This window comes from Poecilia formosa, unplaced genomic scaffold, assembly GCF_000485575.1.
Source record: "Poecilia formosa unplaced genomic scaffold, Poecilia_formosa-5.1.2 Scaffold17, whole genome shotgun sequence".
NCBI classification, from domain to species: domain Eukaryota; kingdom Metazoa; phylum Chordata; class Actinopteri; order Cyprinodontiformes; family Poeciliidae; genus Poecilia; species Poecilia formosa.
Genome location: NW_006799956.1, coordinates 2,630,362 through 2,654,940, shown reverse-complemented (window position 1 = coordinate 2,654,940; position 24,579 = coordinate 2,630,362). Strand labels below are relative to the sequence as shown.

The window sequence follows — 24,579 nt, the reverse complement described above, 5'->3', positions numbered from 1 at the left end:
AGTCAAAAACTTAACCTTGTTTATACCAGTAAATCTTGCCAGACACCTTCAAATATGTACACAGAGTGATATCTTTTCCACTTACTTTCCATGGTGGTATTTTTACACAGCCTGTGACTTAGCAGTAACACTCAACTGTTTTCACAACATATTCATCCCCTCAAAAGGTAGGTCTTAGGTCTTTCAATGACACAGTTTGAAAACGTGACAGTTCAAATGCAAAGTGACAAGTGTTATAACGTGCAGACATAAAGTTATGCTTCCAACAAGAATATTCCAACTACAACAACAGATTGTTTTATTATCTTTATTTATATATATACCAAAACATTATATGAAATCAGGTAAGATAAAATGAATAACATCCCACAAAAAACTGAAAGCACTGCTTCAAAATTAAGGTGATATTAATCAGTCATAAAAACATATTTCACAATAGAAAAGTTGTATAAATTGTTCTGTATAGTAATCGGTTATCGTACATTCATTCCCACATGTGAACGAACCAAGTCTGAGGATTCTCGTGTGCACCAGAAAGAGAAGTCAAATAAGGCTTTTTTTTTTCAAGAAACATATCAACCAGCTTTCCCAGTTCAACACCGTGTTTAAGAACCTTTGCATTTTAATGGCATAAAAACAACTGTATATTAGATACAAGACAACCCCGGCTAAGTTAAAACTGTGTCAATATCAAAAGTAAAAGGAAACGATAAAAAAAAGACAAACAAAATAACCATGCAACTCTGCAAAAGTTTAATAAAGCAGGTGAAAAATTAAATCGTAATCCCAAAGTATTACAATGGGACACAAAAACAAAACAGCTTATCTGATTGGTCCTTTGAGGTACATTCCTCACCTCAAGTTCTCTCAAGCAGCACTTATTAATATACTTCAGTAAAAAAAGAAAGAAAGAAAGAAAAAGAAAAAAAAGTGTGCATTATTCAGAGTGTTGAAATAAAGGGTTCCTTCCCAGATTTCCACTTTTTAGGCTCAAATGTTTACATTTAGAACATTTTGGACATTGGAGTGCAATACAATCATTTCAAAAACACCTGCACAGTAATCAGATGGGGTTTTTTTCAACAAAGCATAAAAAAACTACAACACTGATGTTGGCTCCTGATTTTTTTGTTTTGACACTTTAAAGGTCTTTTCCATTGCTGGTTGTTTTTTTTGTTTTTTTTATTCTACTCCGATTCTTTAATGTTTGACATCAAAAGCGACTTGAATGAGAAGAACTTGCCTGCATAGATCAGCGGATGTAGACATGACTATTCATGCCATTATTTAAATAAAAATAGAATTTACGAGACAACATGGATCTTGTAATTTCTAATTTTTTTCATATTTTCTTTCATCATATTTTAAATTCCTAATCAATAATCAGCGAATTTATTTAATTCACTGATTATTGATTGATCAGGTTGACAGGAAAGAAAATAAATACTTCAGCACATACACTTTTGAAATATAGTGTATGTAGGCTATATATACTATATACATACACAAATGCAGTTGTCTATTCCTGTAATCCAGAAACATTTAATTATTGCTGAAATGTATTTATTTATTTTGTATTGTCCTGTATTGTTATTTATTTAAATGGCCACATATTTGCTTAAGGCTTACTGTGGCATTAAATGTGACACTTTTGGCCTTCAGTGAAGAAGCAGTGAAATGTCTGTTTTTTTAATTTTTCCTTAGCAAGTCGGTGATGGCGAACATCTTGAATTTAACATCCAATGTGGAAAATCACAGATAAAACATAAAGTGTATTATTCAAATATAAAACAGAGTAAAAAATCATGTTGATTATAGAAATTTCCATTTGTTTACTAGAAAAAGGTACGATAAGAAATAAAGTCTGCAAACTTAAACCATATTTTCAAAAGAATGATCTTTTTCCCCATAATTCCAGGTTTCCAGGCTTTTCAAACTTTTTCAAGATAGTGTACGAACCAGCAGAGATGACAGAAGTCATCCCTGCAGAACTGTATCCAAAGCATATGTATATATTGCATTAATAATAATAATAATAATAAAAAAAATGCAATTAAAAAGTCAACAATATTATTCAAGTTAGCTTTTCATGAACGCTGCAGTCAAGTGTCGGGACACTTCTTGTGCTCCGTCTGCTGCAGGCCAGGCCGTTAAAAATTAACGAAAGTTACCGAAACGTCGCGTCAAACTAACTGAACATTACAGATGTCCATAACAGGCGAAAAGGCTTCCTTAGAAAGCAAATTTCTTTGCCACTGAGAACCTATAGTGGTCACATTTTCAAATGTACACATTACTCTGCCATGGGCAAATGAGATGTTAACACGCTCTCCCAAAGAGGATGGGGAATGTTTTGTTCAAGGCACCGGGGAACGAGGGAGGAAGATCCAGTAGCAAGAGGTGCAGTTACAGGTGCGGTGGCTCTGAAAGTCTTCACCTGAGGTAAGGGGGGAGGGAGAGAGAGAGGAAGAGAGAGAGAGAGAAAGGAAGAAAGAAAGAAACGGTCTCTAGCAGTGAGACTCCTTTTCATCTACAGCGAAGTAGCCGTCTCTGGTGGGAGGAGCTTTCTGCTGGGGCTTGTCGCCGTCTCCAGGTTGGACGCCCATCAGCCTCTCTTGCTGCTGCTTCGTCATTGGTAAGTCAGTGGAAGGAGTGGTGAGAAGAATGAGGCGCTGTAAAGGGTGTAGCACAAATTAAATGAAAACACAATAAGAAAAAAAATCAAGTAACTGCCTAGATAAGATTGGTCTGTTAAAGTTGTAATATATTTTCTAGGAACATAGTCCATTTTATGACATAATCCAGTATCTATGTTACCTTTGGTTCTTGTAAAAAATGCTGTGACTCAAAAGAATTTTTATTTCCTGATTTCACACGTTGAAATTGAGACTCTGTCTCTTTAACAACTCCTGCTCTTTCTGAAACTCTGCCTTTGGGGAGTCATCTCAACTTCTCTCATCTATTAACCGTTTTAAAAACGTTTTTTACCAGCGTTTCACTGAGAAGTAGCTCGTACATGCGCAGTTTCACCAGGTGTTTGATAATTACTGCTGGCTAGTCTGAAGGAGCTGAGTGGGAGAGAGGAGGACGAGGAGGAGGAAGGGTGCCCTGCGAGACAGACACTCAGAAGCTTGGAAACTGCAGCTGTGAGGAGGAGCTGCGCCTTGAAGGCGGAGCTAGGTCCATCCAGGCGTTTTGCACAGCAGAATGGTTGCCACGGGAGATTGAAGAATTTCTTAAACATGCATAAAAGAATAAAGGCATCACTCCAGATGTGTTTTTGAGGTGGAAATAACATTATGACATCATGTAGGGCTCAAAAGACTCAATTTTACATGATTCTGCCCCTTTAATAAGCCCATATTTTATCATATCTAATCTCTATTTATCTGGAGTCAATATATTACTCTTGAAAGTATGAAAATAGATAAATCACTACCAGCCTTTCCATTGCTTCTTAAAGCATGCCAATACTCTCAAAACATGATTTTCTGAAACAAAAAGAACCTTCTGAGGTCCAAGTCACCTCCATACTTGTATGGAAGATAACAGCACCATCTTGAATATGATGGATTTTATGTTTGATTTAAAAAAAAAATACTATTTTGACCGGAATAGGCACTTTGGTCACCAATATTTTGATGTGTAAAGACAAAGTACACCATGGGCAGATCCCAAGTCCATCACAAGGTAATACAGAGAGAAAACCAACTGTTGAATCTTCAGAGCCGAAGTTGGGATTCGCACCCAGGACCTTCTTGATGAAAGGAAACAAGAGCTCAAAACGCTAACATGCAAGCTACACGGCAAATCCTTAGTTTTTTTGCAGACTGACGTCTAGAGATATGTTAATATCCAGTGTGCATGCCACTTGTGTTTTTATACAGATTCTAAGAGCGTCTTCATTCATGTTTTCCAATTTTTTTTTTACATAAAGCAAAGAAAAAAAAAACAGAAAACGGATAAAAACGTTCCCTCCTGCACTCAACTCGGTACATCTAAAAACGAGATGAAACTTACTTCTTTAAGTGTTCCTGGTGTGCAGTAGAGTTTCCCTGCCGCCCACAGAGGGATGCAGAGCATGGAGGACAGAGCCAGAACCCAGCCAATTCCGTCCCCCCATACTGGGTACACATATTCATTGTTGTACTTCAGAGGTGAGTACTTGATCAAGGCAAAGGCAAAGGTTCCCTATGAAGTGAAAACAAAAAGTCATGTTGGTTATTCTACTTGCAAGTCTTTAATATGTGTATTACTTTCATACAATAACTGATATTTGTATTTCAACATAACTTTCTTTATTAAGACGGAGACGAAGAAAAAGCTGCTGTTTGCTGCTTTGAGAATTAGTAAACTGCAATTTTAATGTCGTCCTGAAGGGGTCGCTGTTGTTTCAGCAATATGCTGTAAAAAGCCCACTGAAAATAAACATGAAACCTACAAAGCACGTTGCCGGGGTGAAGAAGAGCCAGCAGAATTTAATGACGGGTCCAGGACGGTACCCGATCATGTCCTCTATGTTGTCATAGTAACGATCAGCACCTGAGGGAAGACACAGTTTCACTTCCGTCAGCGCTTTGAAACGACTTATTTATGAAAAGAAAGACACCCCAAAGCTAAATACATTGACTCACCGTAAACCCAGGCAATGCAAACAGTCTCAAAAATAGCCACGAAAAGAAGGCACATCCCGCTGGCTGCGTAGTAGTCGAACAGCTGGAAGACGTACATGCCTCCCTGTAGGCACAAACAGGCAAGAGTTCAACTAAATACAATCAGATATCTACATTTGCCTTGCATGGCTTATAGTTATTAGCTAGAATGAATTTCAGCTTGACCTTTTTATTATTTTCTCTGACGTTTTATTCGCTTTTTCAAAATTTTCTTAAAGCTTTTTCATGACAGTATAATATAACACAGATAATCTGTGAAAAAAATAAAGTTCCTTTGCTTTCTGCCAGTGCTAACTAACAGTTCCAACCAATGAAAGCCAGGGGGAGGGTCTTAGTGATGTCAATCACCCTCATGTATGCTCGATCTTTTCACAGATTATTCATCTCATATAATACTGTCACGACAGATAGTTTTAACAAATGAGGAAAAACATATTTTTGGAGAAATTACATGCTGCAGCTTTAAGCAGGGATTCCCCCAGTGTATTACAAGCCTGGCGGGCCACCAGGCTTTACTTGTGCCCCCACCAGGCTTAGCATTGCTTATTGTTTTTTAAGTCTTTTTAAATTGTTTGCATTTTTTAATATTTTATAGTTGATGTTCAGGTATTAATCCTCCAATCTTTCAGTAACACATAATTATCAAGTGATATATTTTCAAATTTCCTGTCAACTTTAAACATTTTTAACTCATAAACAAGACGGGCCGCTGGATGAATGGCTGCCGTAGCAACCAACCAAGAGGCTTAGCAGGTTTTCTGGGGGAAACCTTGTTTAAGGTTACACCAGCACATGCTGACTGGCATTTATGTACACTCTGAAGTGTGTTTGTACCTCTGTCAGCATGATGAGTCCCAAAAGGAAGGACACCACAGCTACCGCCAGGATGAAGAGCTCCCTGCGGTTTTTGCGGCGGAAGACGGAGGGATACATGTCCACCATGGCCGTCACCAAGCTCTCCACGCACACGAACTAACACAGTGAAGAAGTACAAATCAAAACACGACTCGGCATGAATCGAACAGCTTTTGTGTTATCGATTGTACCTGACTGTCCAGTCCCAGGAACACAATCATTACGAAGAAACAGCAGGCCCAGAGAGGGGAAACAGGCATCATGGTGACAGCGCGAGGATATGCTATGAAGGCCAAACCGGGACCTGGATACACACACACAAAAAAAAGACCTCTTTGTTGGATGTTGAAAACAAATAAATGCTTAAATGTCTTTAAGCTTCCAGCGACTCTGTTGGAATAAACACACACCAGATTCGGCCACTTCTGAGATCGGCACGTTTTGCTCAAAGGACATGAAACCCAAAATGGAGAAGATGGCAAAGCCGGCGAGAAAACTTGTGCCGCTGTTCAGGAAACAGAGACACACGCAGTCCCTGGAGACGGCAGAAACAAGGCATAATGTTTAAAACACACCGATCTAGAGCACACTGAGGTTTTGTAATAAGAAAATGGCAACTTCTATAACGACGTAATGAGGCGAAACAAGTGATATTAAAGATAATGTACACAGAAAAACAGACTTTTTTTTAGCCTTACCTGTAGCAGTTGTTGTTGTATTTGTTGTAGCTTCCTAAGGCTGTAAGGCAGCCCAGGCAGATGGCATATGAGAAAAAGATCTGTGTTCCAGCATCCATCCAGACCTTGGCACATAGAAATCATTTACTTATTAAAGTCCAGAGGGACTAATATACATGTGCAGGGTAAAGATATATGCTTTAAGGCTGTACAGTCATCAAGCCAGAATTTCAAAGCGTGACTAGAAGACAGCCAGCCCTTTGAAAGTCTTTAGCTGGATGATCTGTGAGGACATGTTCGATACCCCATTCATCATCTCAGAGAGCACAGCTGTGCAGTTTGGCAGTCGCCAGTTGAAACTTGCTCCTTTCCTTTACGTGATAGAAGACAAAACATTTTGTTCCTATCGTGGTTTGAGCGCCTATGCTACCTCGGTGCTACGCGGCTACGCGGCCACGCGACCACTCTCCCTCACCCGATGACCAATGGGGCCACAAGTGTCAATTTTGTCTCCAACTTCACCTTCCTGCATAACCGAGCGCCGAATTGTACGTGCTAAAAACGGCTAGCCCCTCCTTTTGAGTCAAAAAGACCAAAATACTTTGAGCACTCACATTCTGAAATGAAAATTTAGCGCACACAAACACATGATATTTGAACTACAAGATCTGCTCTCCTCTAAAGTCCCTTCGTAATAACCACACCGAATCGTTGCTCTGGTCATTACAACCGCATTAGGCATCCCATAATCACCAAAATATGTAAAGCTCAAAAAGGTACTCTGCACAAAAGCCAAGATACATAAAAGACATTTAAAAATCTTTAAATAATTAAGTACTAGCCCATGCTCTTGAATTAGGGTGGCACAGTTTCAGGAAAATATTGAATTAACTCCTTCAATTTCACTTTAGTAGCTTTAGGTTTGCTAGTTTGTGTGTTAGCCTACTTAAATCCTTAGTAATTGGGTTTTAGTCGAATTATCTATTTTAAATATTGATTATATTAATCACCACTTGCTGGTGACTTTTCCTCTGAATTTTAGCTGAAGTGTTACTTGATTCATCAACTCAACAAATTTTAATTTCAAGAAACTTACAAAACACCAGTGCTCCGTCTTCAAATCTGCGGTAGAGATTGCTCACCATAAAGAAACTAATTCATCTTGTAAACTGATTTAGCTGGATTGTGACACTAAACGGTTTCTAACCCTAGCTTCGTATGGTTTTGTGTAATTTACTAATTTGGTTTTGCCTTCCTTCCTGTTGCATACAGGACAGAAAATCTGGCTGACTGGAGTTCCAGCCAACAGATACTTCCAAGATAGCGGCTCCACCAGCCTAGCTTGACTTGGCTAGCACTCTCGGGACTCCTATTCAAAGGAGTCCCGAAAGGAAAAGGAGGGAGGGCTGTTTCTGGGATTGTCATGCTGGACCGGTAGGTCTTCAGATTGTAGCTCTCATAGAGAAGTGAACAAAACAATCAATCTGCATATTAGAAATTCTCCAGCAGGACAAAAAAACTGATTTACATGGCCCAATTACGATTTGGTCAATGAAATTTCATCTAATTTTAATTTCCCTGCTGTTGACAGCGTCTTAAGTTACAAGTTACTGGGTGAGATGATTTGAACTTTGCAGTCATTGTGAAGTCAATTTACACCATTTGTTCATTTGCAGGAGGAATCAGAAGCTACTAACATAAATTCATAACTTATTTTAAAGCTAAAGACTTAATCTGTCTGTCTATTCTAACATACAATCGAAACCAGAAACTATATAAAAGAAGACATGAGTTTATTTCAAACTGTCTGACGTGAATTCAGAATAAACTTTTCCCATCATTTTTTTTTTAAATATTTGCTAAATAATGAGAGAGAGAATTTTTTTAAGGCAGTTTTTATGACTTTCCTCAGTCAAAAGTTCAAATACGCTATAGATTACTGTACCTTTAAACAATTTGGGACATTCGATGCCAAGTCTTTGGAAGCTTCTGACAGGTTTATTGATAATACCCGAGTTAATTTGAGACACACCTGCAGGTGTCATTTAAGGCACACCTGAATCATGGGAAAGTCGAAAGAAACCAGTCACCGTATCAGGAAGAGAACTGCGGACTTGCACAAGTCTTAAACCTACCTGGGGATCAGACAGTCGTCCCAAATCGGGGTAAAGGTAGAAGTGGATTCCCCTCAAGGCTCCGGGCAAAGTGACTCCTCTGATCAGTAGGACCAGCAGCATGATGTATGGGAACGTAGCCGTGAAGTAAACCACCTGCAAGGAAACACAGCAACTCTGTCAAACTATCAGTCCACTCTGCATTATTTCCACTCATATTCCTCAACCCATAGAGGCGGTTTCACCTTCCCAGTTGATTTGACTCCCTTCCAGATGCAGAAGTAGCAGATGACCCACGCGACGGCCAAGCAGGCGACCAGATCCCAGTTCAGCGCGCCAATGTGGTCAATGCCAGAGGAAATTCTCAGGACTCTGCGCCTGCAGGACACAAGCAATCCCAGGATCACTCCAACGTACTTTGACAAACGAGCAACACAATCTGAAGCGATTCCAACTCTGAAAGAAACTCGAATCTCTTGTCGAGTGACGGATATCTGGTGAGCTACCTTGAGGAGCCGGCGAAACAAAGGGATGAGGAAAAACAGAACTTACTCCCAAAACTCAATGACGGGAGAGGTGGCGTTCTCATGGTGATTGACGGAGCCGTTTCCCCTCTGAAATGCCATACAGGAATCTTGAATGAAGAACAGACAAAAAGGACATTCATTCCCGCGAAGAAATCCAAGCTTTCTCAGAGGTTTCCAAGTTACACTCGGATGAGAGAAGCAATGCCGCCGCTGAGAGGGAACAGTGAAGTGGAGCGGGAACACTCAGTCTTAAAACAAGTAGCTATACGAATGAATGAAATGATGAGGGAAACCACTGAAAAACATCTGAGTTGTGACATTCAATTATAGTTCCTCAAAAAAAAAAAAAAAAAAGCTTGAATTTGGAGGCTGTGGGTACATGCTAGCAAGCTATTAGCGGGAAAGCTAACGTGCTGCCGAGGTTAAATTCAATAGACAACAACAGGAAGTTTTGCTGATAGTCTTAAACTAGATAGAATTACAAATATTCTTCTGTATTTAAATGTTAAACATAAGCAGCAGCCGGATAGATATCCAGGTAGTTTGAAGTTTCTGAGTTGAGGTAAAAAAAAAAAAAAAATTCAGACTTTCTATTTTGTTTACTAATGAATCTTTAAAGGTGGAAGCCCAGCCAACTGCTCAGTTATGTTCCTATCTATCTTATCTTTGTTCACTATAACCCGGTTATTAGTCAGCAAATGTCTTTCTTTCATTGTTACAAGAAAAGAATAACACAAAGAAGCAGGATGTGTACAAACCTGTAATCTCAAAACCACTGTAGTCTGACAGGTTTTTTACTGCTCTGAATGTGCCTCAGAACTTGAAAGTCAAATCTAACAACCATGTCACACATTCAGTATGTTGAGCCCATTCTCGTTACAAGGCGAATAAAAGTAGGACTGGCTAATCCTCCGGGGCTCATGATGCGTTTGAAATTGTATTTAAAGTAGGATTTTTTTTTTTAGAAATTTCACATCTGAGGCAAATTGTAAAAACGGAGTTACTAATTGTTGTGGCACATCTGGTGCACTCAATAGTCAAAGGTCAGAGTCGTAAATTAGAAAATAAGTACTGCAAACTGCATGGCAAACTGCTATTATCTATACAAGACAAAGACGATGCATTTGTCTTCTCTTCATAAAGACTGAAAAAAAAAAGGATTTTGTACCGTCCTGTGTTTTGCCTCTGGTTTAACGAAATCCAAGCTTTCAGAAATATAATAAATACTTCATACCTCTAACTTTCTTTGTGTTTTACACATGCAGCATCCATGATGGATACCAAACTAATGGCTGTTTGGAGACCTTTCACTTTCCAATTCAGATTTGTGACTTTGTTGCATTTCCACCTGGGAACTTGAACAATCCAACTTTCAAGTCGTAATAGAAGCTGATGACAACGTACGTTTTCTTTCTCATTATATTTTAACATGTTTGCAAGTAGAGGTCGTCCATTAGTACTGTCTGAATTCTTACGTCTATCTTATACCTGCAACTTTCACTGTGTTTTATACACTGCCCTGCCAGTATGGATGTTGAACTTCAGGGGATTTTTTGCTGTTGTTGTTGCATTTCCAACTGGGAACTCGACTTCTCCACCTAAATTTCTGAGTATGCATAAAATGCAGCATGAATCCACAGAAAAACTGTCCACATTGAGAAACAACTGACCCTGCCTGGGGTAATGAAAAACAGTGCTGTCGTCCCATCGTTCGCCTCACCTGTGTTCCACGTGTTGTTGCAAGACGCCCAGGGCAGATCCCAGGTGAACGAGTTGAAGAGAAAGAATAAGGCCCAGGCCAGCACAACAATGTAGTAGATGTTCAGGAGAGCGACAATCACCTGGGTGGCATAACCCACTCCTGATATGCAAAAAAAAGAGAAGGGAGTCATTTAAAAAACACAAAAGTAAGTGAGAACTGTTTGTTGAGCATTCTTCCACTCAATCTAAGCTGAAGCTTTAGATTCACATGGAAGTAATCTTTGCACATTTCTAAAGACTCCCAGGCATCCAAGTTCTGGATTAAAGCTTTGCTTCTGCACGTGCGTCTTTCCCAGATGTCATTCCTCAAGTTTCCTTAGTAGACACTCCCATTTAAAAAGAAACAAAACAAAAACACTTAATATATAGCCTCCTATTGTTTCCACATCTATTTAACAGATTTCAGTGTGGCATGTGTACTAATTCTAATAATTCACAACCACAAACGTTTTGCACTGACATGTCTGGAATTCCTCTGTCAAGCCACAGCGTTGCGCAGACACGTTTGCTTGTTTTTTTCCACGGTGACGCCCCGAGTTTCTTATGGATCTTATGTGGTCCATAAGAATGCAGCTTACTGTGTATTTCTGCACTGACCTACCAAACGATATTTACCTTTGACATATATAGACGTGTTGCAGAGTAACGCCAGCTCCCGGCTGCAGGCCGAAAAACTGCTCACCAACAAGGACCAGAGGTTTTAGCTCTGAATGCGTTAAATCCTAAATGTATGCTTGGTATATAAAAGAGAAAGGGATGCATTGCTTTGCAACTGATTGCCAACACTATGACAACTAGATAACAGAAAAACTTTTAAATTAAACAAAAATAGCGAGGAGGAGGGAAGTAGGTTATTTAAGCTAGCTTGACTTTGACAACCTTAACATGTAGATGTGCTGTGGAACTCGGTTTAAAAAGAAAAAAGAAAAGGCGACCCACACACCAACTTTCTCACCGATCATCAGCAGAGCAAATGTTTAGCTAATAATAATAATAATCACAAAATAAACATAAAGCATGAAAACATGATGCTTTAACAGACTGAATGTTCTCTTCTTTGTGTGGGAAATGTTTGCGTGTTTTTTGGTGTTCAGTCCTGATACATTTGTGGCGTTGTCAGTCAGTTGCTATGGCAACGAGTCTGTACTTAGCACAGCCAACACAGAGAGCAGCAGAAAAAGAATATGAGTGGTCTTGAGTTATTCTTCAAAGGTTTTTCTGTGTTATTTTTCCCTTTGTTGTGGCACAAAACACTAAATTAAGAATAGCTACATGTCCAGGTTTCATTTTGTTACCTGAATTGTTGTACGACTGTGGCGCAGCTAAAGACAACACAAATTAAAAAATAAATAAATAAATAAAAAATTGACTTTTTGCCCTCAGTTGTTGTGCGCATGCTCAAAAGTTCTGGACGTAAACAATAACATGAAAACATGCCTACAGAAGAGAAATAATCTCAAAGTGTTTCAAGGCAGAATAATAATAATAATAAAAAAAACACATTACCTTCAAATAATGGGCAAATTTTCCGCCAGCAAGTGATGCCGCCCTCACTGGTGTACTGTCCCAAAGAAGTCTCCAGGAGGAACACGGGGATGCCACAAGCAAACAGGAAGATGAGGTATGGAATAAAAAAAGCCCCTGTATACATTTAGGCAACAGTTCATAAACACGTTAAGACTGTCTAACACTTGGAACTGGGTAAGCAAAAACACAGCATCTTGCATAAATATCTATGCCCCTTAAGCCATTCCACATTTTGTTGGAATCACAAACTTCAAATGACTTTGGATTCTGCAGCACCACAAGCCTTTTGGGCAATGTCTCCACCAGATTTCGACATCGACACACTGTTCCCATTCCTCTCTGCACAATGGCAGAAGCTTGGTCAGACCGACTGGTTAACTTTTGTAAACAGCAGTTTTTAAATGACACTGTATTTATTGTTTAGGTGATTTCTGAAGGCTGTCAGTTGCAGTGGATTTTATGTGGTGGTATCAGAGAAAAAAGGACTCAGTGGTATGTTGTACAACTGGGAATCATTTTCCTCCCATCTCAGATTATGCACTAATTTGCATTGGTCTACCACATACAATCATAATAAAATCTATGAAAGTTTGTGGTTGTAACATGTCAGATTTTGTAAAAGCTCTCCTTTAAAAAGGATAATACTATCTGAACACTTTTCTACGTAGCGTGTGGCATCACAACATTGGTTTCTTTTATTTATTTTCATAAATGACATCCAGCTATCTTTGCATGTATAAACTCTGTCCAAAATGTCTGTGTTTGTCGGTGAGGTCTAAAATCCTCAGATGTGACCTTGCAAATGCTATTGATTATTCCTACCACTAACTCAATGTGGCTTCTGCTCCATATTAAATACGTGCAAATAATCGAGTACAGCAGGTGAACAGCGTTAGTGCCACAAATGTGAGGCATGACAATGAAGAGTAAAAAGAAAGTCCACCAGCTGGGCTACAAATGAAACATGTTTTAGCGATGTCCGGGTTTCTTTTCACATTCCAGTTACCGCACCCTGGTTCCATTTTAACTTAATTAGGTCCTGGTCCCTTTAGACATCAGACGGTTACCAAGAACCATAAAGATGACGATTCTTAGAGCTCACCTCCTCCGTTCTTGTAGCAGAGGTAGGGGAAGCGCCAGACGTTACCCAGACCGATAATTTCCCCGGCGACAGACAGGACAAACTCGATCTTGTTGCCCCACTGGCCCCTGTCCATCATCTTCTCCTCCGCGCTGGGGACGATGTCCAGTGGCCTGCCGTGACCGTTGGATGGCTCCGCCTTGGACGTGTTTTCTGCATCTCGTTTTTCACCTGCATCAAACGGAGCACAGAGACTAACTTGACGGACAAAAGTTTTCCCTGATTTTATGGAGAGATGTTGACATTTTCAAGTATTTCCACAAATTGTTAATTTGAACACAAATGTACGCCACGTGCATCATATCTATGAATGTAAGAACTTTTATGTGTATTAGGTTTTTTTCTTTCATTTAAGAAGCATGCATTAATTTGAGTTGATCCATCCAATAAAACTACAATAAAAGGCATTGAAGTTTATGGTCGTGTTGAGACTAAATGACGAAAGGTTCATCGGGTTCACAAACCTTTGCAAAGACCTGGAGGTACAGTCTGTAGTTTATAGCAAAAGCCAGAATGCTTAATAATTACTCCAAGGCGTTTAGCAACTTATAATAAACTTCTAAATTTGCCCTTAGGAGCTCTGATGATATGCAGTCGCCATTTTGATATGGGTTGTACAGGTTGCACAGGGCGGCATGAGAAAATTGGGTTGCTCACAGAAAAAAAAAAATGCTACATTCACATAGCAAGTCTTGATGCTCAATTCTGATGTTTTGCTGATATCTGATTAATTTTTTGCACGGTTGTTCATCCTACTAATTAAATGCAACTACAATCAAACTCCTGTGTGAACGGTTTCCTAAAGAGACCAGCAGAGGCAGAAGAAGAACGGCACACATTATTATTTACATCCGTCATTTACGGACATAACAGTCCGTAAATGACGGGGTCTACGGACTGATTTTAGAAGTTATTCAGCAATGGGAGTCAACGGTATTGTCACAAAATCATAACACGAAGGAAGGTAATAGAAAGAAAGCACTTACTTGTAAAAGTAGATAATTGCCATTTAATACCGCATAGCGAAGAGTCGCACATTGGATTTCTTTGTATGAAATGATCAAAATTGGGCCATTCAGATTGCGGTGAAGAAGCTGGATATGAGTCACATTTGCATGTTGTGTGAAGATATGGAAGTTCACTTTAACATATTTTTGTTTTTGTTATGTATGTGAGATAAGATAAAATAAAACAAAAAAGTATAAAACTACATATTGGTTCCCCATATTTAAGAATGAGTCCTCCGCAATTTATAGCTCGTAGTATGTGCAGCGTTTAAGGAGTTAATATCCCATGAATTTTAAGACTTTTTAACGAGCATTGTAATGGATTGAAGCTCCTTTTATTGTGACCTTGAATGTTCAGGATTTTGATTGGATGACGAGAGGCTGGTTAAAGAAAACAAAACAGAAAAATCAAGATCCCCAAAGGGGGAAACATATTTTCAGTACCATGGCTAGTTCTTAAGAGTTATAATGATGACATGCAAACGGCACCAAATCTGTTTTTCGCAGTCCAAATGGGCCCTTTCTTTTGGATGAGGTCACCACTGACTTCAGGTTATGAGTTTGGAGCTGGTGGATCCCTGAGCCGGACCCAGTTCTGGGTCCAGTGCTGCTGAAATAAAAGTCCCACAGAGGAGGAAACAGGCGGCCCACTGACTGTGCTCACTCCTGTCAGGTTGCATTAACAGACTTCTCACCAGCCCCTCCGCTGCCCCTTTCCCCCTCCCACCATGTGGTCACAGCTACTGACCAAACGCAAACAAGCTGCTGATCAGTCTGCAGGAAACACGCTCACTCTAACTCAGCTACGAGATTCCATCAAACACATCTAACCTCTGTCATATTTTCACCCTTTCATGCCAATAAACACAAATTATACCATGTGTGGCCAATCTAGCTGCAGCTTTTCTTTTTCTTTTTTTTTTTTAATGAAAAAGCAACACATGGGATGGGAATTCCATTTATTCGTCTGTTTTGTGCGAAGCTACCTTTAGGAATGTGCTCCTGCTGTCAGTGCGCAGAGGTCGAGCACAAGCGTGACTCTGTGCGGGGTGCGCGCACGGGGGGTTTGGAAACGGGAGCCGCTTTGAGGGCCAAGGTCTGCGGCGACGGGAGCCAAATTGTGACCGTGGTAAAAATAGAGTTCCTTGTCTTCGGAGGGCACTTTGCGAGAATGGAGGCTTAGCGCGACAAAAGCGGAGTATCCCTCCTTTTACTGCGCTGGCAAATGGCAGAACTCACTGGCCTCACAGCCAGGTCCCTCCTTCCATTCACTCTTCTTCCCATTTCTCCCAAATCAAAAGATATGTTTGTGATTTATAAGGAGGTTGCCTGCAGGATGACACTTTAAAGATCCCTTTTTACCCAATGGCATTTTAGGCTCACTGTATGAAAAATATCGCTGGAGAGGAACCATCTACGGTGAGATTTCAACCCACCAAAGGGTGACAACAGATCCATTCGAAATGACATCGGGTGACTGAGCAATTAAGGGAGAGAGAGAGTGACAGACTGACCTACTGAAATTATGGGGCAACTCTTTTCCATTGTGGAACATTTTGAGGAGGTGAGAAGACAGAATGAAACACTCAGAGCAAAAAACAAAGCTTGTACCTTATTTTTTTGGCTCAAACTTGGCAGATGTGTGAGGAGAGACGACAGGACTCACCAAGTTTCTGTACCTATTATATATAGTAAAGTAACCTTGAAGTATTTGACTGTAGTCAGTTTAGCTAAAGCTATGTTTATAAGTAAGTCTTGAACATCTATGGATGCCCAAACTTATTAAACTTGACAGTCCAGTTTGTAGCCAGCCAGAGCAGGACCAAAAGCAAAGCCTGTTTCTGCCATTTTAAAACCGATCTCATAATTGTCCGAAGCATTCTTTATGCTGCTCATTTATACAGAAATCTAACATTTCATCCACAACATTGAAATAATGTGTCATGTCTAAATGAAGTCTGACTCAGAGAGCGTTGTCAAGTTGATGTCAGCATGTGACTTCATCTGATGAAGTCAGTTTATGTTATTATTAAAACCGCACAAATGAGGGTGAGTGTGGCACCGGGTTGTATTTTCGTTTGAGAAGGTTGTTTTAATAAGCAAGAAAATGAAGGAGTTTCAGTGCTACCTGTTGATCCTACAGCCATTTTCCACCTATATGTGATCTATATCTGATATTTAGACAATCTGAACAGCACAAATGTGACTTTTTTCAAATCAGACCCACGCCACTTCTGTATCAGGTCCTCAACAAATATATATATATATATATATATATATATATATATATATATATATACCTAGTTGCATGTGAGTGGCAGAATTTTGTGCAAGAGGAGGCAGGAAGCGATCAGATCAAATGTAAACAATGTATGAATCAAACATGACAGATGCTGTAGCTGCTGCAGGTTTCATGTGAACTCCTTTATCCACAGTTTGTGCAGAGCAAAGTTATTCACCTGCGTCAGGCTTCTCATACCAACAACACGGTGCCGTAACAGAGCGACAGACCTACTGCGACTGGCTAGCAGTTAGCAGCTTCCTGTATTGACGATAGCATCTGCCTCACAGCTTCCTACCAGGCCCTAGTGTTTAAATGACTATTTCAAGTTGAAAATCTGATATACTTTGTTTGAAAAAGTTGTGTTTTATTTTTGTCTTTTGGCATTAAGTTATTGTCCAAAGATATTTGGTAAAATTTCACCTGGAGCTCGTGCAGCTAATTTGCTGTATTTTCTCAGCTTGTGGACTGGATGTATCGTCACACCTCTAGTAATTTACTCTGAAAACCACATTGTTTATACCACATTGCAATTATCTCTGGTCTTTTAAGCGTATGTTGAAAATGGAGCATGTTAAGTTTGACTTATCAGATAGATATGCTAAAATATGTAAAATAGCATTCAAGCTAACCACTACAAAAGTTTTGTTTGTGACTAGTATTTTTTCCTAGCTCCTTCCTGTTCCTGCAATTCTTAAAAACATTTTTTGTCCTGTAAACGAGGACTTTTTTTTCCCTAAAACAGCCCCCATGGTTTTGTGGGGTTTTTTAATGGCAGAGTGGAAGAGTGTAAATTTCGCCTTCATATACATTTGTGTGGATGGCAAAAACGCCTTTTTATAAAAACACTGAAACGATGGCCAAAGCTCTAATGCCTCATACTTAACAGCAACAATTGCATATTTTCAGTCGCGCTGCAACTGCTGCAGAACTTCATCAATCGACCTTGAAAAGTCCTCTGTACAACAAACTATTTGATTGAGAAGAGGAGGCTGATGAACGATAGAAAATATTCTTGTGTTTATCACTAAACTCCTGTTCCCATGTGCTTTATGCAGATCATTTCATTTGTAAGTTGTACTTTTTCATCAATATGAAGAAACGATTAACTTAAAACAAGCTCCTGTATCTTGCTGAAAAGACACTTGTATGTTAATTTTGTCTTATATCAAACGTACAAAGATATTTCCACTAGAAACTCAAACAAGATCGTAAAGATTTCATGTTTTTGCAGTGCGGTTGTTTCCGCAAACCTGGTTGTTCAGATTGCTGCCAACAACTTAAAATTTCATAACAAAAATCTCCTCCAAACTACAGTTTCAGGACCCTCGCCCTCAGACTGCACTAGAGCAGGTGTCTGTGCTCACACTCTGCGGCTCGTCAGCTCCAGGGCAGCCAGGTCACTCTGCGTGTAGCGGCATGCCGACTGAACGGAGGGTGGGAACCCACAGAGCAACCTCTAGCTAAAAGGTGATTTAACGGATTGAGCAAACAATCTGCAAACCTCAGAGCTAAGGTTGAACTAGAGGAAATTTTAATCTTAGTTTGTTTTGTGTTCGGGTTTAAACGTGATCAACATCTAATAAATAAAGGAAAGCGATAAAGAGCGGCCCGCTAACCGATAACGGTTCACAATTTGACAGGAGAAAGAATAAAACTGAGCGGTCAGAGACTATTAGGCTGCTTAGATCTATGTGAGAACAGAAAGCATGTCGTTTTAAAGCGACTTGTGACATTTCTTGCATAAAGGCAATTATTGGGCTTCCTCTTATTCATGTCAGAAGCTGACACGTCCATAAATGCCTGTGCCCAGAGGCTCTCTCAGCTGAATGAAACATAACTCGTTTAGTTACTCAACAGAGTCACGAACAGGAGAGCAGCATTATCTTAACCGTCTTAACTTCACCAATGCCTCTCAAGCTAATTGTTTTTCCTATGAACTGCCACATCCTCAGTGCTCAGCTTTAATGCTGGTATTTAATTTGCAGTGTTATCCTACAGGGATTTCGGAAATCGATCACAGATTCGATCGGAATCGGGCGTTATGTTCAGATTGGGGTTTGGATATATATTTGCTCTAAACATGGATGTTGATAATAATAGTTAGCATCTATTGTTATGTTCAGACCATGGATTGCAGTGTAAGACTGAAGGTGCTCACATTTTCTCACCAAGAAATGACCTGCTTCCTTTCACTTTCACTCGTCTCTCCAGTTCATTTCTTTTCTCTTTTTGTTGTTATTGGATAATAATTGATATTCATCAGTTATTAATGTAAAATGTACTCATTCAGCTGCTTATTTTAGACATTACTTATAAAGCGATTTTTAAGCATGCAGCCCAAATTCCGTTTTTATTACAGACATTAATGCAAAACAGACCATCTCAGATTTTATTTTTGTTTTGGGAAAAGTAGCACAAATGTAATTCACAGCCAATGTATCTGTTTCATCTCAACTCAGATTCCCATGATCTTTTTGGGTAACACTTTATTTGAAGGGGGTTGAATAAGACTGTCATGACACTTTCATAAACATGACATAACACCTGTCATGAGCATGAATAAGTCTTCATGAATATTTATGACTGTTGTCATAAAGCGTCATTCGGTAAATTATGACACTTTTAATACAAAGTTGACATTATTCAAAATGTATTTGTTATGACAACTTGACATTAACCAAGAAATCATTACTGTTTAAACTTTACTTTTAATAACATAAAGTTACCTAATTTTTAAAGTGCAATCAGTAATACTTTTATAACAAATTTATATCAGTAATGATTTCCTGGTTAATGTCAAGTTGTCATAACCCACAGGCATTGTTCACTGGTCTAATCAGTCGATTTTTGTTCAAAGAAATTGAGCTCACAGAACAAAAAAATACCAATAAGCTCAAGAATTTATTGGTATTTTTGATGGGACCTAAACTTCAAACTCTAACTTGTGACATATCAATGAAACTTGCTATTTATTGTGCTATTAGCCTCAATCTATTAGCTCCCATCTGGCTGCCTTTTACTAAATTTATTAATCAAGTCAACACGAAAAATAAAAAAAATAGCAGGGTAACAACTGCTTAACAGGTTGAGCTGCAACCTCAAGCTTTAGCTGACAGTTCTTCAGCTTTTGGATGAATGTTAGGCAAACACTTTTTTTTCCCTCTCCTCCAAGCATTCGTGTGGAGTTCCGCTGCTTGGAAACCCACACAAAAAATAGTTTGAAGATAACTATAGATGTATATATGTTTTGCTTGTCAAAGCCAGCTAGCAACGAGACGGATGATTATTAAGCTAAAACATGATCGGTAAATAATTATGTGGCACCCACCTTTCATAATGTTGACAGACGGCAGCCTTCAAGGAAGAGAGCGGGGCTGTCGTATGCGGGCCGGCCACTGTTTCTGGTTTCACTATATAACATGCATTGAGGGGCGGAGATAGAAGAAACTCAAAACTCTGGCGCAGCCTACATTGAGATTTTCCCTCTGCTTTGCCTCTCGCTGAAGAAACGCCCCCTTTATCCATTCACACTCAAACACACACACACACACACACGCACTCAAACATACACACACGCACACACACTCATGCCCTACAGCACACTGGAGGTCTGTGCTGCCTCAGTGTGGTGGGCTGATTGCGTAACCTTTTGACAGGCTCGTTCTCTCCCAGGGGTTCTGCATAAACTGCAAGGGACAAGAAAGAAGAAGAAGAAGAAGAAGAAGAAGAAGAAAAAAGTCACGCTGGATAAGAAGAGTTTGTCTGATTGTGTCATATGTATGCAAATGTGTTTCGCTGATGCAAATTATTTATTAGCTGAAGCTCACCTGACAACTATTTTTGTTGTTGTAGCTGTTTGTTTTAAAGTACAAAAAGGCAGAGTAATTTTGAGCAAAGAGTTATGCCAATGTTTCAGACGTCTGCGTCTTGCGGATGGTAATTAAAATGTCGCTCCATCTTCGTGAAGCTGCTGCTGCTTCCAAACATCCTTAATTCGGCCCCCGGAAAGCCGTCTTTATTCTCCGCAGCCAGATTTGCTCCTCACAGGCCCAGCTGCCCATTCACAGCATTTTCCCACCACAGGAGTCCAGAGAGTGGACTGGTTCGACTGAAGCGTTTGTTTTATGGTCACAATCCAGGGTTTTTTTTTTTTTAATTTTATTTATTTTTATTAGTATTTATTTATTGGAGATTGGGAAGCAGAGCAGGGAAGGAGATACACTCCTGCTTTTCATTTCTAAAAACGCTTTGGTGTGAGTTGAAAACACATTTATTTTAGGAATAAAAATCTGAAAAGTGTGGTGTGCATTTAAATTTGGCCCAGTTTTCTTTGACACCCCTAAAAAACAAACAAGACAACAAGTTGCTTTCTGCAGCAACCTAATGGACCTGCTTGTAATTTGCTCTCAGTGACAGGTCAGGGAGAAAGTTGTGGAGAAATTTCAAACAGATGAGATCAATACTTAGCTTCCCCCTCCCCCCAAGTGTTTTTCTCCAAAACACTTGAAAGTAAATGGAGCCTCACATTTCAGCAGGACTGACCTAAGCATACATTTGAATGGTTTAGAGCACATCTGTTAGAATGTCCTGGTCGACGTTCAGAGATAAATCCAGTTGTTGAACAAATGGTCAAAGTCGCCTCACATGGAGCTGGTAGACATGCAACAAAACGAGGTGTTTTTTTGAGGAACTAACCAAAAAAGTAAAAAGGGGAGTGAAAATAAATGCATGCCACACTTTTCAGATTTTTATCCGCTAAAGACAAGAAGTTGAAACACTACCAACTACACTATGCACTATCACAGTTTATGTGGCTAATATAAACAGATTCCACATTTCAGCAGGAGCATACATTCTTTCCTCGTGGATTGTAACTTTTTGATTTGTTGTTTTTCTCGTCATTAGGTCTCATCCTGCTTTCTTTGATGCTGCAGTTCAACATCATGTGTTAAGCTGAAGATGCTCTGACTTTTAGTTTCTTTCTCCAAAGTTGTGTTTGCTTGTATTTCCCTCATCAGATCATGTGTTTTTCCCCTCCTTCCTCTCCCCTTCACACACGGTTCTAATTTTCAAACCGTCACGCCTGCATCGGGTTGTTTACCTCCACCTCAGCAGCACTATACATAGTTGCAGATTTTTCATTTTTTCTCTCTCTTCATTCCCTATTATTTGTTTTCATTTTATCCACTCGTGCCCGAGGAGCGGCCTACGTCTGCCTGCTCCCAACACATCGGCACGCTGCTGACCAAATTGTAAAATCTCTCTCTGCAGGTTTCAGCACGAAGCGCAGTCGGCTCAACCTGCACGGCCGATACGCAATTCACACACATGCCAGGAAAAAATTTCCAAGAACACAGTGAGCTGTGTTTATATAAAACTTTGGCACGGTGTCTTTGTTTTGTTATGAGGGCACGATTAATCCGTTCAGCTGCATCCCAGAGTATTGAGCAACAACCGTGCCAACATGACTGTCTGCTCGTGAAGCGACCGAGGCCGTAGGAAATTTCCAGGGATTGAAAGCGCCGGACGCGTTCGACTCCACGGCAAACAGATGGAGCGTGGAAACACGGTGAGATTAGAAAATGCAAATAATGTGGATGATCACCCTCGGAGTGCAGAACAGGAAAAACCAGTTCACAAAGGTGTTATCTTTTTTAAAAAAACTTGACTGGTATGACTTCTGTTGGCAGACAAACATGATTTTTGATACTGTAAAGGACAGAGGAAAGAGGACAGCCACTGTATAAACTGCGTCTCCTGTTTCCTCTTGCAACTTTCCACCGATCTCTAACTGTTCTTCTGCCACAGGCCAAAGCTCCGACTCCATTGTCTGTGTCGCTTCTTACTTAAACTCAACCGAGTCCCTCAGCTTTACACAAGTGCAAAATTTCTTTTCATGTGGACGTCAGATTTGGTTCAAACTTCAAACTTTACGATTTGGTTAGTTACCAGTATCAAGTGAAATCAGCAAATGTAAAAAGAAAACAAAAATAAATGTAACAAGATTGTAAACATTGAGAATTGCACCTTTAATTTAGAAGCACCTGCAAGCGTGCACTTGACTTTTGGCCAGAGTTGTGCACCTTTCCAGTAGTTTTCCACAGTCGACAAGTTTCAGCAAAGCATGAATCAGTTACTCTTAACTACACAATTATTCTTTTAACTCTGAGATTAAGATGGAAATCAACAGTTCTTTGAGACCGATGACTGCTACTTCCCCTTTCTTTGTCTCTTGTGGGGATTTATTTTTCTTTAACTGACAGAAGGATGAAGATCTATGCAGGTGGTTGTAAAGTTTACACTTATCATGGGTGTTAAAGCTGCAGTATGACCGCGGGCGGGTTAGATTAATCCACAGTAAAGCAAGTTTTAGGTCATTGGCTAAAATTTACAAAGCTTAAACAAGGCAAAGGGCTAGAAGTTTTTTCCTCAGAAGAGAAAGACTGAGATACAGTGTGGTTTGTTCAACCAGCCATGCATAGAAATTACAAACAAACATGACTTTGCAATAATTTTCAACAAGAAAGGTAAGAAGGTGAGCTTTATCATATAAATCTGAAACATTTGCTTGGCCAACAACATGACTGTTACACTGAGCTTGTATGGCCAATATTGTTTTTTTTAAGAATGAGAAGACTTATGATGCAAAGTTTATGAGTGGAGTTGATGCCAATGCTTCTCAACGCCTTTGGTCGTCCTGCACTGTCTGGGATACCGCCAACTCGTGATTCATAAACGGCCAGAGGCAGATCAGAGGCGATTGGTCTTTATAGGTTCTTCTAAGAATTGTTTTGAGAAAGATGCTGATGAAGGCTGTACCATCTGGCAGCATCATCTTAAGGATCTGTGCCTGGTGGTAGTGGAGTATTTCCACAACGGGACTGGAACAATGAAACAACTTCAAAATCTTTTAGCTTCACCCATAAAGAAACGGTTTTAGAGTGGACAATAAAGCACTCTAACATTAAACTTTTGGAATCATTGTGACAATTACAATCAAAAGCCACGTGTGTTCTAGGAAACCAAACTAACATCTTATGGTGTATTTATGTCACAAGTTTGTTAAAAGCTGAAAGATGGAGTGTGTGGTTTCAAATTGATAAAGTAAATTTGAACAAATCTGGGGTAGACACGTGTTTATTTCAGTCCTGTGTGGATAACAGAGATATTTCACTGTGAACCTTCAACCTTCTATGAAAACTTCACATTATCCGTGGAACAGTTGTTTAGTATTTTATTGCTTCAGTTCACTTTTAGGTTTTGCTGTTTTAGGTATTCTCGTGTCTCTTACATGTTGGGTCCTGCTCAACCAGAGTATACATGCCAGAAGGACTCGAATAAAACAACTGAAAAACTAAATTAATTAGCGTAGGGAAACTGTACATGTCTATTCATCAAACCAAGAAAAAGGAAAACTGAAATGAACATGTCATACATATTTATATTAAAGTCAATCACAGATCTGTGAAGCTATTACTGCACCAACTAGCAAAGGTAAGTTCACTACTCAACTCACATTTACTCAAAATAAAATAAAACAAAGCTCAGATTTTTATTTTATTTTATTTTATTATTAGAAATTTACTTACTCTAACTTAGTCTGGGCCTTATTATTGGAGCTTATAGTTTCAAAATGTTCCTAAAAAAATGAAGTGATCAGAATTGTTTACAGCTCACTTTATAACGTGCATATACATGCTGGCATCATGAAACACAATGACCCTAAAGCTGATAAGTGGACGTACAAGTCAGCACAGCAGGTCTGAGCATTTTGGCAGTAAACAACATTTTTTGTCTCTGCCAAATAATTGCCTAAATAATATTTCGTTTGACGTTTATCCACACCTTTAGAGCATGTAGCAACACCTTTTGAATCTATGTAGCAATAAAATCCTCCTAATAACTATCATTTACCTGGGAACAAGAGAGAGCAGCAGCAAAACAGCAACAGTCAACCGTTTTCTGTGGAGAAGATTAGTAAGTTTCTTACATAAAATGCAATCCTCATCACGC

General features: G+C 39.5%; 1 protein-coding gene across 1 annotated transcript; it reads right to left on the bottom strand.

The window, feature by feature from the left end:
• Nucleotides 1-293: 293 nt before the first annotated feature.
• On the bottom strand, nucleotides 294-20,223 carry slc6a13 (solute carrier family 6 member 13). The gene is made up of 15 exons (XM_007546758.2): nucleotides 19,895-20,223; nucleotides 13,237-13,446; nucleotides 12,114-12,248; nucleotides 10,567-10,707; nucleotides 8,872-8,953; nucleotides 8,565-8,697; nucleotides 8,341-8,475; nucleotides 6,227-6,330; nucleotides 5,939-6,063; nucleotides 5,720-5,832; nucleotides 5,508-5,645; nucleotides 4,635-4,737; nucleotides 4,442-4,542; nucleotides 4,021-4,191; nucleotides 294-2,672 (listed from the first exon to the last, which is right to left on the bottom strand). Exons 1-15 carry the CDS (start codon nucleotides 19,899-19,901, stop codon nucleotides 2,508-2,510), a joined length of 1,863 nt encoding a protein of 620 aa, XP_007546820.1. The 5' UTR covers nucleotides 19,902-20,223; the 3' UTR covers nucleotides 294-2,507.
• Nucleotides 20,224-24,579: the final 4,356 nt, after the last annotated feature.